The 14,221-nt window shown below is 36.0% G+C and overlaps 1 protein-coding gene across 4 annotated transcripts in view; it reads left to right on the plus strand.

Moving 5' to 3' along the window:
- Positions 1-14,221, plus strand: part of zfpm2a (zinc finger protein, FOG family member 2a) — a 174,835-nt gene that overhangs the window by 2,615 nt on the left and 157,999 nt on the right. Inside the window, exon 1 of one of the 4 annotated variants that reach the window (XM_077214718.1) lies at positions 5,487-5,735. The exons of 2 other annotated variants lie outside the window; for them this stretch is intronic. In XM_077214718.1, coding sequence (XP_077070833.1) covers positions 5,696-5,735 — 40 coding nt within the window. In that variant the 5' untranslated portion in view covers positions 5,487-5,695. Of the gene's footprint in view, positions 1-5,486; positions 5,736-14,221 lie in introns of those variants that run through there. One more of the 4 variants, XM_077214717.1, reaches the window with a different exon arrangement.

The raw sequence follows: 14,221 nt of genomic DNA on the forward strand, positions 1-14,221 counted from the left end.
ATGGAAAAGATACAGGGAAAAAAATACTAATTGATTATCAATTCAAACAATATTCACAAGAAAAAAATATTTTGAAACATTTTGATTAGATAAAGTAAAAAGAAAAAAAAGGAATATTTTTAAATAAATTGTCTGTTTTTCCATGTTAGATGTAGACGTCGTGGCAAAAAAAAAATTTCGTTGTGATATTGTGGTAAAAGACTGTGTATGATTTACATGCAATTACTTTATTACTCAGAAAATTACTATTTTACCCAGCACAATAAGAAACATTACGGGAATATGAAATTGTTTTCTAAATTTAAATGAGCATATATTTTCCCAAAATTCTGTTAAAAATGAAAACAGAAACTTTTCATTACTCATCAACAGGGTCAGTAGTTTTTTGACATTAGTCAAAACTGACATTAGATTGAGTGGCCACTGTAAATCAGCCAATCGAGTGGAATGATAATCTCAAAATAACCAAACATCTCATTAAACAGCCTGGAAGGTTTATTGGTTTGATTAATGCAGTGTTGCCAAATTCAACTATATTTCATTACATGTATGCACTTTGCAGCAGTGGATGTCTCTTTGTAGTTTGAATTTGGGATGAACAACACCTTAGCAATCATTATTATACAGTATACTATTATACAGTGTTATACAGCCATATTTATTATCTGACCTGGTGTGTCTGGATTAATTTAATCTTACCCTGAAACAAAATACGAGGCTAAATTAAGAAAGAGCAGTGTGTTCTGATCACGGTGACTGCAGTTATATCTCCTACAGCAAAACACTTTGGTTTAATTATTGATTGGTTGAAAACGGCCTTTACTTCTTTGCATATGTGTGTTCATTTCTTTTTGAAGAAATGAAACCTGTTTCCAGACGAAATCTAACCTTGAGATTACAAGAAGACAGAAAGGACTGGGTGGCCCTGCACTTGCCCATGCAGGGTCACTTCATTAATTTGGAGGTGCTGGTTAATACAAAGCACCCGCGCTGCCCCTGACCTGCCACAGGAGCTCAAAGAGGGCCAGAGAAGTCACATTCAACCTTATTCATGAGTTACACCAAACAACAGACTGAAACAGCTGTGGCCTTCAAAATGAAATGCTAGTGAACACCACACAAACACACAATAGAAATGAATATATATGCAACATATTACTCTGTTTTACAGGGGTGCGGAGTTCAAGGGAACAGCTGTGAATGAATTAAGAATGTAATGTTTTTTAACATTGAAATTAATAGCTTTTTAGAATTGTCAGAATGACTGTGTATGTCCATACTGTAAACTCTAAGTTTCATAAAGTATAACCCCCTCTCTTTACACATACTGACATACCGTCGTCTAGTAATTTAGAATTCCACGAGTTTAGAAAAGATAAGATGAGAATATCGATCGATCGAGATTCGTTAATGTTATTTGCATTTAAAACCAGCGTAAAAATCTCTTCACCTAAAAAAAACACTCATCAAATACATTGTGCGCTAAATAACTCATTTTCAAAACACGAAACTGCACTTCCAACTCGTTTTTTTTTCCTATTATTTGTATGTGTTTGAATCTATTCAATGGGAAGTTAAATTTTGATCAAATATTAACCATTTGGAATAATATGCACATGTGACAGATATAAATATGTTTCATATTATGAACAATATGAATAATATTAAAATAATTCATTAAGATAATCACTTATGAATAATATTAGCACAGTTATTTGGACAAGAATCAACATTCTCTTTTCTTTTCAGAGATGGCGAGAACAGGGATTTGAAATGTTGTAAAAGAGATGCAGAGATGGCGTTTTTATAGTAGGGTATTTTATTGAACAAATGAATTGCCATATGTAGCTCTCTAACAGAGTTGATTGTAAAGCATTATCTATTGTAAAGGGTCTTTTCATTATGATTATTGTAGCGCTGTGTGGGAATTTATTTTAAAGGAACCGTGCCTATATTAAAGCTATACAGTAACATGTTCAGCTGGTCAGCTTGAGATCCTTTCCATCTAAACTGGTTCATAGGCCTATATTAAGCCTAATAGTGAATGTTTTATGAGCAGTAGGATAACCAAATTCATCCGGACAGTCACGCGACCGAAGCACAACCAAAACCATGTTCTCCAAAATGCAAGCAGTTTTTTTTTAACTGTAAGTGGGCCAAAAGTAACATAGTGTCAGGGCTCTCAAGTTTTATCAAAAGTTTAGAGTGAGATTTAGGGGAGGAGCCACCCAAATATTTGCAGCAGCGGTCCCTCGACCCGACCAAATTCGCTTCAATTTTTGCTAGCAGTTCAATTTTGCCTATTGTTCATAATTGACCAGCACAAATGGAAATTATAACAATTGTTAAATCTGATAAAAAGACAAATTCATCCAATAAAATAAATAGTTATATTTAAAAAATACAAATTTATTGAAAAATAAAAATAAATTTGACCCCAAACAAGCCAACTGAACATCAGTGCTCAATGTACATAACATTGTGTCATAACAACTTGCCCTGAGCATGTATGTCAAGACCCAAACCGGTCACCTTTACAGGGGTCATGGGATGCCCATTTTCCACAAGTTGGTATGATTCTTTTGGGTCTTCATGTAAAGTTTGTAACATACTTTGGTTAAAATTTCTCAATGGTTGTGTAAAACAACACCCTTTTTGCCTCTTCAAAAACAGCTCTGTTCACAGTGACACGTTTCGGTGCATGTCTCTTTAAATGATAATGAGCAACAACTTTTTGGCTTTTTGAGGATTAAAAAAAAGTGAATGGATTTTTTTCGTTGCATGGTGATTGTGTCCACACACTGCAAAGACACATTTATTTGCAAATACCATATAAAAGTGTATTTTGCATCCGATGACCCCTTTAAAAGCAGTTGGAGAGTTTATGAATGAATCAAAAATAATTTAGCACGAATGTGGCTATCCTCCTCAACAGCTCTCACTGTCTTTGATCACAGGCAAGAGATGTCGTCCAGGAATCGTAAAATCAAAATGCTAAAAAAAAAATTCAAAAAAATGAAAATGTCCGCAAACCGCATTCATCAGATCGTGCTCTTTCAACTTCCACTCCGTGTGTGCGCGTGTTGTCTAGTAACGAACGAGCTTGCAGCGGGAACACATAATTTACCCGGAAACAACTAATTCTAATTTCTGATTGGCTGGTAGCTAGCATTTAACTCTGTATAACTCGAGAGTCGAGACAGATGCTATGAACTCGGCAGAAAACTTCCCTCCGTTTGCCTGCGCCTCGTCCATTAATTGTATAGCGGGACAAGTTCCCTTACTCCTCAGCGTGAGAAATACAAGGTGTGGCGTGTGAACGGGTTGAAATGCGTGTGTCTCATGCCCAATGCGTGAGACTTGAGAGCCCTGTAGTGTACCTTTAATTTGATGTTTTACTGTTGGCAGGAGCCTCATGTGTCACTAATGGGACCACATGCAATTGCAACAAATAATGATTGTCTGCCATTGGTTCAGCCGAATGTTTAGTCTCACCCCAAACTCAGACAATTGGTTGAGTGGGAAGTTGACATACCAAACCAAAGAGCAACGTTTGAATACGCCACAAAAATGACAGCTTTTAATTTGCAGAGTAGACAGCAGAAATCAAGTTGTAGAAAACACTTATGAACATGAGCTTTAAAACATTACACATAATGAATGATACATTTTATTAACATCTAGATCTGAACTAGAACTATAGAACTCAGCTCCGAATAGCTAACGTTATTCTCCTTCATGGCTCAAGCTCATGGCCCGCCAGCACTGGAGCAGAGGATGCTGGGAAGAGCACACTTCTTGCCAGAGTGTAATGGCTGGTGAAAGCAGAAGCAAACTGCACAGAGGCAGATAAAGGTTTCCTCAAGGTGCAGCTCTGTTGACTAGTTAACCCCTTGAAATTATGCCGTAGTTTCAGACTCTGTTCCAAAGTCCTGGAATTGGGTTACAAGATAATTTCACAGGCGACTTGCTTGTCTTACTTGGCAGTTCAACTGGCTAATTGAAGGTGGTGATTTCCGGGACCTGAAACTGTTTAGAAAATGATACTTTAAATTTGAGTAAAGAGATTTTCTGTGACGTGGACATTGCAGGATTTTTGAATATATATGAATGTATTTTTTTTTTTGACCAAATGCATGATGAAAGTAGCAAACTGAGTCTCGTGTGAGTTGAAGATCAGTATAGAGGTAAAATGCACTTTTCTCTTTTAGCATTGGTTGTAATTTTAGGTTGGCCTCATTGATTTACATATATATATATATATATATATATATATATATATATATATATATATATATATATATTTCTTGGCCTGGAAAAATCATCATATATATATATATATATATTATTTTTATTAATAGTGCAATTTCTATTAAATTAATACTTAAAAAGAAATCAGTAACTTATCAGTAATCACAAATGACTGGAAAAATCATGAAAATTAATTTGACCTCTTTAACATTTATATTAAACTTTTGTATTGCTTTATTTTATTTCTATAACTGGTTCTGGCACTCTTTTTGATTAGGACAATCATTCTGTAACTTTCTTTGTATATACTGTAGAGTTATTTGTATTGTGATTTAGAAATAAAACTGAACTGCTTTGAATCAATAACAATTTTAAATTAATTCACAAAATATTCCTGTAAAACACAAAAAATGTGCCATCAAAATTAATTTAGAAGATTCCCCACACACTACAGTTTCATACGGATGGCATGATGTCAGAGAGTATTTTATGATACACATGCGGCATATGAATCTGAGACCATGTAAAGTTAGTGCCTTTGCTTTCCTGGGATGCGTTTTACTTTATTATGCTGACTTTAATAACCATTCAAACTCATCCAATTAAAGAGAGAGCGGGGGAAAAAATATTTAAGGCTACTTTAAGAAGGCTAGTTAGTTTGGTTTAAAGTAATGCTAAAACGTGGTGCTTTCAAATAATGCTTGGTGCAATTTAGACAGCAAGAAGCGATCTAAGCGATAATCTATTTTTCTTTAGGTGTGGTTCTAACTTCAACCACACCTGTTCCAAAACCCCGCCCTCCAAATAATGGCAGCAAAGTGAGCAAACCCGGATACGAATGATTGACAGGTAGGCTTACGTTTCTGATTGGCTGATACAAAATAAAAAAAATAATGCCCGAGGCACTCCTCACTAGGGTTGTCACAACGACAATTTTAATTTCTGATGCACATATCTGTTAGATAGGAACACTTTATACTCGATACATAAATTAATTCTTTAATATTTAAGTTTCTTTTATTCGAGATTTCTATTTATCAAACCTTTTAAATAACTTTTTTGAAAATGCAAAAAAGAATGAACACGTTTGGCGTCATTTTAGTGCTTTTTGGAACAATCATCCGTATGAACAGTGAAGTTTTACAGGCGTCCATGTAAGAGATTGTGTGTGTACGGCGCCCGCGGTGGATCAAACTTCATGTTCAAACAAAAGCGCGAAACGCCTTCCCCTCTGCCGTCAGTCCGAGCGGACCGCAGCTCCGCGCGCACACACACACATATAGGCTACACGCACACACTGAGCGAGGGGGACGCGCGTGTGAGAGCAAGAGCCTGTGAATAATCCTCATTCCTTCTGCGACCCGTTCGGTTCTTGGATGATCCATAATAACCTCTTATAACAACCTATAATAATATTTAATAATCAATAATCATCCGGATCAACATGTCCCGCAGAAAGCAGAGCAACCCCCGGCAAATCAAACGTAAGTTACTCGGTTTGTGATTATTACAGTTATTTGTTTCTAAGCCAGGCGGAGTAAAGTTGGATGAAAGGGAGACAGATATCGATCCGTTTATTATCACAACTGATAGTAGCAGCAGATACAAATGTCTTTCTTTTAGTCCTTCTTTAAATTATCTTGGTTGTTTCGGTGTTTTTGTATTTAATTAGACTTATTTTTCGCGTGATACAATCAATGTAAGATTTTTAAGACTTGTTTGTTATGCTTTCGTTTTGCACATTCTTCGTTAATATTCTTTTATTATTATTTTGATGTAGAATGTGCTTATATTTCATGCTGAAAGTTTCATATGACAATCACAGGAACTGACTAAAGTAGTTGTTTTAGATTTGAAGATGATTCTTTCAAAGCCGAGAGGGTCTGTTGACAGTCAGTCTATCTTTCAGTGTGTTTTATTTGTTGAGGCATGTGGAGATGTTTTTCATGATGATGCAGTTAGTGACATTTAAAGACTTGCTTTTTATGTTTTCATTTTGCATTTATTTATTCTTAATGCATATTCTAGTTTTATAGAACCTTTTCAGGCAGAATATTATTTTTTTTTAAATGCAATTGTGTTTTTTTTTAGAAGTGTATTTATTATAGTAATGCATGTGTTTGTTTAGTGCTGAAAGTTTCATAGAATCTCATGGACTGATTTTATGTGTAATTTTATATGTTCAGCTGATTCTTTAAAAAGGTGTAAAGAGTGTTTTGAGTCAGTTCATCTTTCAGTCTTTTTGTATTTGGGCATATGAAGATGTTTTCCATGATTAACAGGTGATGATTTTTCAAGGTTTCATTTTTACAATTGTTCTAGTTTTATGGTGGCTTCGGACGCATAATACATGCTGATAGTTGAGTTGTCCTTCAGTTTTTAGTTCACTGTAGTTTTAAAACATTTCCAGCTTTTCTTGTAAAGGTCTCAAGGCTCTTTTTAGAATCCGATATCGATATCATGAAATAAATATCGCCCAGAATCCCTCTAACAGGCTGAACTATATTTTCTATAATGTAAGCAAATTAATTAATTAATTGTATTTTTACTCAATATAGGTTGTTGTATTCTTCAAATGCATTCTACCAAAAGTATTTCTGTAGTCTAAAATAAATTTCATATTTAATGAACATGACACATCTCAGGCTAGAATAATCCGCAGAGCTCTACAGAGTTAAATAAATAATGTGTTTCATAAAATATACACCATCAGTAGCTTGAGCATTTCCATTTTTCAGGCCTATTTTTGGACACATGATGGTGCTTGAATATTTTCAGCACTTCTGGAAGTGAAAAGATCAGACAATAAAATTGCAGTTCTGTCTTTTATACAATAATTAAATGAGCTGGCTATTGTGGCATTTATCTTTTGTGAATGAAAGAGTCGAAGTGCGGATCGCTGGTCTGGGCCCTTAGCAGCCTGTGTGTGTGTGTGTGTGTGTGTGTGTATGGACCGCAGGGAGGAAGGATGAAGGATCTTCTTTCTCTGTTGTGATATGTTGTTTTAGAAATAGGTTAAACTGAGCCAAGGGGATGAGAACAAGCGAGATAAACTAGTTGCGCAATTCTGAAAGCCATATAATTTTTGGTCGCTGCTCGATATTTGTATGTGTGTCATCATGCAGAGTGTGTACTAGTCAAAGAAAATGCTTCTGTTTTAGTGTGTGCGCGCATGAGATGGTGCGTGCTATTTCGAGCTCATGAATTTTAGTATTAAATGTAACTTTTAAAAAATATATATATTTCTTTGAAAATGTCTCATTTTAAACCTAAAACATAAAGACGTATCGCAGTGAGAGTGTGAGAGCAAATATTGTTTGACTGTACCAGTGTACAGTACAGTAAACACAAATACGTTTGAAGGCTTTCAGTCTGTGCAAAGAAATCTTTGCGTATTTTGTTTGATGTGGTACTTTCTGTTATCTCATTCGACAAGCATGACAGCTTTTGAACACCAGAAATGAGCTAGAGTCATTAAACTGTTGACCGAGGCGTTTGCATGCAAATCGATCTGCGACGATTTCCCCTTTTGATACGTCCAGGAAACTGAGGTCTGAGTTATCTAACAGCTCTCACAGCTCCGTTACTAGAGCATTCATAATATCAGGGTATTGTCTCTGGCTCCGAAAGGTCACGTGAAGCCCATAGTTCCTCTCTCCGGCACTTCAGGAAGAGGAAGAGAGATCCAGTGCACAGAGAGACCGAGTCATTCTAAAGGACAAAAAGGTTGTTGGGCACCGTACACCCCCTCGATACGTTGGACGGTTATCTAAAATTGTGATTTATGCAGCATTTTAATATTTTGCTTATTCTCTCCCCTTGGGTGCTCTCTGAGCAATGATAAAAAGGCCGTGCTGAAAAAGCACCATTAATTTGCACCGATGCCTGTGAGATAGGGCCAGATAATGGGAAAGATAAGGTGAGGAGATATACCATCAGAGACGCGATTATTACCATTAAAATTCCAACCCAGCAATCTGCAGCTGGCTGATAATTCCCTCTCCGTTTCCACCACTTTGGATGATAAGGCAAAAAATAGTCATCCACCGCCCCTTGATTAGGCTGCCTGGATATCCCGATAATACTGTGATAAATTATGTATTTCTCCTTGGTTTTTTTTGGCCCTGAAACGTTACATCTGATTCCATTTTTTTTATCAATATTTATTTTGCGTTAGTTTTGGTCCCCGCCCCCACCGGCGAAGCGAAGACCCCTCTCGCCCTCTCCTCTTTCAGTTCTTCTCATCGTAATAAGAGTTTGATAGAGAGGTGAATGGAGGGTGAGATGTTTTGCATGGGAGCTCATATCGGCATTATCAGCTCATCTTCACGAGCGGCTGCTTGCTGCTGTTGTTTTTAGACCTTATCACCTCATGCCAATATGCCAATAAATTGGCCCGATTGTTAACCGGGGCCGAGCCGGGGCAAGCGAAAATTTATGACAGGAAGAGATGAAAATATGGCTGATGTGTTTGGATGGAGCTCGATTAGCTTCGCAGAAGAGTGTGATGTCTCAGTCTGTGTTGAGGAATGCCTGTTGGTGCTGTAATAGGCAGAGCAGATACACAGGTTGGGGAATGGAAAGCATGCCCCGTGGTGTAATTTGTCTGTAAAATAGCCATTCGTGTTGCACATGTGGGGTTGGAGAGCAGGCAGGGTGATGGGTATAGCCTCTCTCCATCTGTTCACGCTCTCTGCAGCATCACTTTGCTTCGTGTGATGCTACGGTTTCTCTTTCAGCTCTGTTTCCAAAGCCGGTGAGCTGCATTGTTGTGTACTTCCTACATAGGTATCATAATACATTTGTGCATTTGGCAGACGCTTTTATCCAAAGCCACTTGAACTGATTAAAAGGACACCTTAAATGCAATTCATGAGAATTGAACCCATGACTGTGGCGATGCTAGCGTCACGGCTGTCACCACCATAGACTTTGAGAGCCAGTATTTGATGTTGTTGATGCTGCTCGTCTGCACTTCATTACACACCGCTCTGTTTGTTGTAAGGGTGGCTAAAAGTTTTAAAAGTTATATTTTTAGGCTGATTTGCCACAGTGGTCTAACAGCGATTGTCAGTGTTAAGGTGATGGACTTGACCAATCAAATCAAAGAAGGTGGACTTTACTGCTCACAGACTCTGAACATGAATTTCGGCGTGACACTTCAGTTTTAAAGGTTTCGACAATTCTTTTTAGATAGACATGTTAGATGACTAAGTAAAACTGATGCGAACTATACCGTCTTTTTTGTCAAATTTTGTTGCAGTTTTGAAATAAAGGCTACCATTTTGATTTTGTAATTCATCTTTCTTTTTCTTTATTCCATTAAATGCATTTAAATCCTATAATTATATAATTATTTAATACCTTTAAACAAAAAGGAGCATTATCCCTGTTTTCCCCAAAATTTAATTGAATGGAAGTCATTTAGTCTCAATTTATGTTAAAAAATAGCTCTCAATTGCCTTCAGTAGAGCTTGGCATTAGCATGGATACAGTAGTACATATCTAATTTGATTGGACTTTTGGCATTTAATAATCAACATATTGTTTTTCACTGAGCTTGTCGCAGCGCACTCTAGGATTGCCTTTTCCCTAACGAGAGATCCAAAGGGACAATCACAGTGATAGCAGTTTGTAGCAACCTAAAGTCATTAATTTCAAACAACTGTTGACGATTTGACTCTATGCAATTGAGCAGCAATGACTTACAATGCTGTCAAAGTAGGATGTTCACTAGGTTTTGGAGCAAAACTAATTTTAACCAATTCAACAACATGGTCAAGAGCGGACTGTTTCAAACCTCTTCAAACCTTTTTGAGCCTCTTCCAAACCAATTCGCAATGTTTCTCAGTTTTCAGCTGACAAAGGAAGCGTCTGACTGAAATAGCTACTGTACTTTAAAAGTGTATTCGCGATCCAGTGCCAATCCAAATGATTATTACGCTCGAACTGAAGTATATGGAGGATTTGCCAGCTTTCTGTGTTGGAAAATAATAGTCAGAGATCTCGGGTGGAGGTTTGTTGTTGCTATGTGTCAATGTATGTGTGTAATGGACTGTCAGTATGACTCCATAATGAGTGTGTGATTGTCATCTCGGCTCCGCCCAGCAGATGATGATGTCATACGAGAGCTCCGACAGGCCAATCAGGTGACACGTCTATCTCTGGATGGGGTTTATCACAGACTCAACTTATAATGGTGCAGTGAGAGTGTTTGCTGACTTGGCTGCCAACATGTCAGTGTGTGTGTGCATGGATATGTTTATGTTGGAGATGAAACTGTGTGGTTTGAATTCTGTGGTTTACCAGTCAGTCAGTTTGGTATATTTTGTTCTATTTTTATGCCTTTTTGTTTTATCAAATTATTGAATTTATGGACGGAGCTTACAGTACATCTTTGTGTCTGCAGTCTGGTCGATGTGTTTCATCATCAGGGAAATTCTGACGCGTGAAGACTGTGTGTGTGTGTGTGTGTGTGTGTGTGTGTGTGTGTGTGTGTGTGTGTGTTGTGTTCTATTGAACTGTTGTCCAAACCAGCTCAAGCATTCATTGGCTTTGGAGGAGAATGTCATTGTGGTAATAAAAACTCCTCTGAGATGACTTTCTCAGACTTTAGACTTTTTTTTGTTGTTAGATTCCACTGATGAAAGTGTGCAGTTTTTTGTTTTCCTTATAGATTTGTCTCATGACGAATAGCTGCTGGATGCCAACTTTCCTTTTCGACATCTGTTGGCTGCCAATAACAGCTTGCGTTGTTTTGCCTTGTCTAAGCTGAAGGAGCATTTGTCTCCACAAACTTATAGAAAGCAAATGTTTTTCAATCTTCTGCTTCTAACAATTGCTCAAATGCAAATGCTTGGTCGATGTATTGAAATCGTGTGGTTGCGTTCAAAATATTTGCATTCCTACCTCAATACTTTAGTTCACCCAGTAGGATTAATTCACCAAAAAATAAAAATTCTGCCATTAATTACTCACCCTCATGTCATTCCAAACCTGTAAAACTTTAGTTCATCTTCGGAACACAAGTGAAGATCTTTTTGTAGAAATCTGAGAGCTTTCTGTTCTTCCATTGACAGTTACACAACTACCACTTTGATGCTTCAAAAAAGTTAATAAAGAGATTGTAAAATCGTAAAATTCATCGTAAAAATATGAATTGAGCGGTTTATTTCAAACTTTCTGTAGAGACTTGATTGCTGTAGGTTATATGATGAACAGATTTAATATAGTCTTTTATTCACATTGATCAGCGAACATAAACAAGCTCAACTGAACCTGCTTGACGTGCGAGAACAAACCTCATTGGTTCTTGCGGAAGCTTAAATGTGCTGCGTAACACGAGAATGAACATCATTGGTTCTTGCTGAAGCTCAAACGTGATGCATAACACAAAAATGAACCTCATTGGTTTTTGCTGAAGCTCAAACATGATGCATAACACGAGAATGAACCTCATTGATTCTCGCACGTCAAGCAAACATGCTTGAGCTTCCGTTTACCTCAACTGATGTGTGAGTTGATGAATATGTGAATAAAAGCCTAAATTCAATCTGTTCATCATATAAAGCGATCCAGTCTCTTTAGAACAATTTGGACTAAACCACTCAATTCATATGGGTTACTTGTAGTTGCGTAGCTGGGACAGAAAGCTCTCAGATTTAATTAAAAATATCTTCATTTGTGTTCCGAAGATGGAATTTTCATTTTTGGGTGAACTATCCCTTTAAGTGGACAAGTTATATTCAAATATCTGTGCTGTATCTGTGCCATTTAAAATAGAAATACGATGTCACTTCAAAATAATGACAGGATTGAAAAACGGTAAAGCAAAAGAGTGGGGTTTGTTTTGGTTAAATCAAAAAGGCATATTTTGTTCATGTGGAATGGATGGAATACCCTTGTTTTGTTAGTTTTTTTGCTCTCTAAAAATGCTGGGTTGTTTTATCCCAATTTTGGGTCAACGTTTAACCCAACGTTTGGTCCATATTTGACCCAAAATTAAGATAAAACAATCCAGCATTTTCTTGAGACACAAGAGTGTGTCTTGTTTTGTTGACTTTTTTCTTTTTGTCAACTGGACGATTATGTTGTTTATAAAACAAAAATTAATGGATTAAAAATTAGAATAATAATAAAAAACTAGGGAAGTTGTTTTAATGGCAAAATTACCAGAAAAAGTCGGAACGTAGAGCAATCGGAGAAAAAAAATGGTTTACCTTAAAGAGAAAACTGGTTGTAAAATGCAACACAACATGGGTTTGGTTATGAATTATGATCTGAATAATTTCCAAATGCAACAATGCATGTAATCGCGAAGCTTTTCACAGCTTTGCATTTATGTAACGTATACATCATAGAGTATGCTTCAGGTCTTGTTATGGTCACTGGCTTCATTTGTGAGAGAGTTCCATTGAGCAAGTGTGTATGTAGAGTGACCATCTGTGTTTCCTGGGAGGAAAGTACAGATGTGTGTAAAGAGTTTGCACATCCATCATTAGAGAGGAGGAATGCTGTATTTTTTGACTCTATGAACATTCCCATTTTCCTTTTCTCTCTCGCTGTCAGTTTGTCTGTCTGTTTCTCTCACTGTGTTGGAAAACAGTCTATGATGCATCAGGGTTGGTGGTTTCAAAAGGTGGAGGTCATTTCCTGTCAAAGTTTCCTCTTTATCTTCCTTTTTCCTGAATTCCTCACGAATAATTCCAGAGCTGACAGTTTGCCTTCCTTGGCTGTGATATTTGTACAGAAAAAAAACTCTTTGAACAATATCTTCATCTTAAGAGAGCAACTCGTCATTTTACGGTTGTCACTTTAGATTCACATTAGCTTTAATCCCGAATCATTAATTCTCAGAAACCTGTTAGTTGGTAATCATGCAGTATTTTTCCTCACAATTGATGAACTTGATGAAAGGGATAGTTCACCCAAAAATGAAGATTTTGAAAAGTATACAAATTATATAAATATATTATGCAAATAAATCTAAATACATATTTGATTCATGCTATGCTCAAAAGTTTGGGTCAAATTTTTTTTTTTAAAAAGGATGCATTTAATTCTATTTCAAATAAATGCTGTTCTTTTGAACTTTCTACACATCAAAAAATCTTGAAACAAATTATCATACACCCCCCCCCCCCCCCCCCAAAAAAAATAAATAAAAATAATAATAATTATGTCATATTACATCATTGATTCTAAAGGATCATGTGACACTAATAACCGCATTATATTTATTTGAGTTGTTAATTTTAACCTTCAATATTAGTTCCAACTCACTGTATGTTAACAGCATTAGTGAGAGATTTTTTCCTTGAGAAAAATTAACATGTAGCTATATACTGTACCTAACATTTATCCACATTAATTGATGTAAACATTTTCACGTTGTTACTAATCGTAATAAAATTCTGTTTAGTCACCAAATGTGTTGACAATCACAATACACTTATGGTCATGCAGGTTTTTAGTCATAGGCTGCCTGCATGTTAACAGATAACCCTGCAGTTTTTCATAAAATAAGTTTTTTGTAAAATAAAAATATTGTTATTATTTTCTAATTATTATATTATTACAGCAGAGAGTAGCCAGTTCAGCAGTGAGGTTTCTTTACAAGGATAAATTAAGAAATTATGTTTACTTAATTATTCAGTAAAACTATATGTTATTGCGAATATTATTGTTACTTGTTCATCATTTTGTCAGTGTTTTATTCGCTGAACTAAACTTGCTTCGGTTTAATTTTCCATTCTCAAATATTTTGATAGAAATTTCACAAATATATTAAGTGTATTTTAAATAAATAATTGGTTAGTCAAATACTAAATGATTTTAGTGAAAAAAAACTTAACTGTAAAATTTAGACAACATTTAACTGTATGTTCAACTCAAACCATCAAGTAAATGATATTCAGAGATTTTATTAAGTTAATAAATTTAATTATTACTCTGATATTTACTAAGCCAC

This window comes from Siphateles boraxobius, unplaced genomic scaffold, assembly GCF_051911475.1.
Source record: "Siphateles boraxobius isolate OS27281-9 unplaced genomic scaffold, OSU_SipBor_1 68, whole genome shotgun sequence".
NCBI lineage: Eukaryota > Metazoa > Chordata > Actinopteri > Cypriniformes > Leuciscidae > Siphateles > Siphateles boraxobius.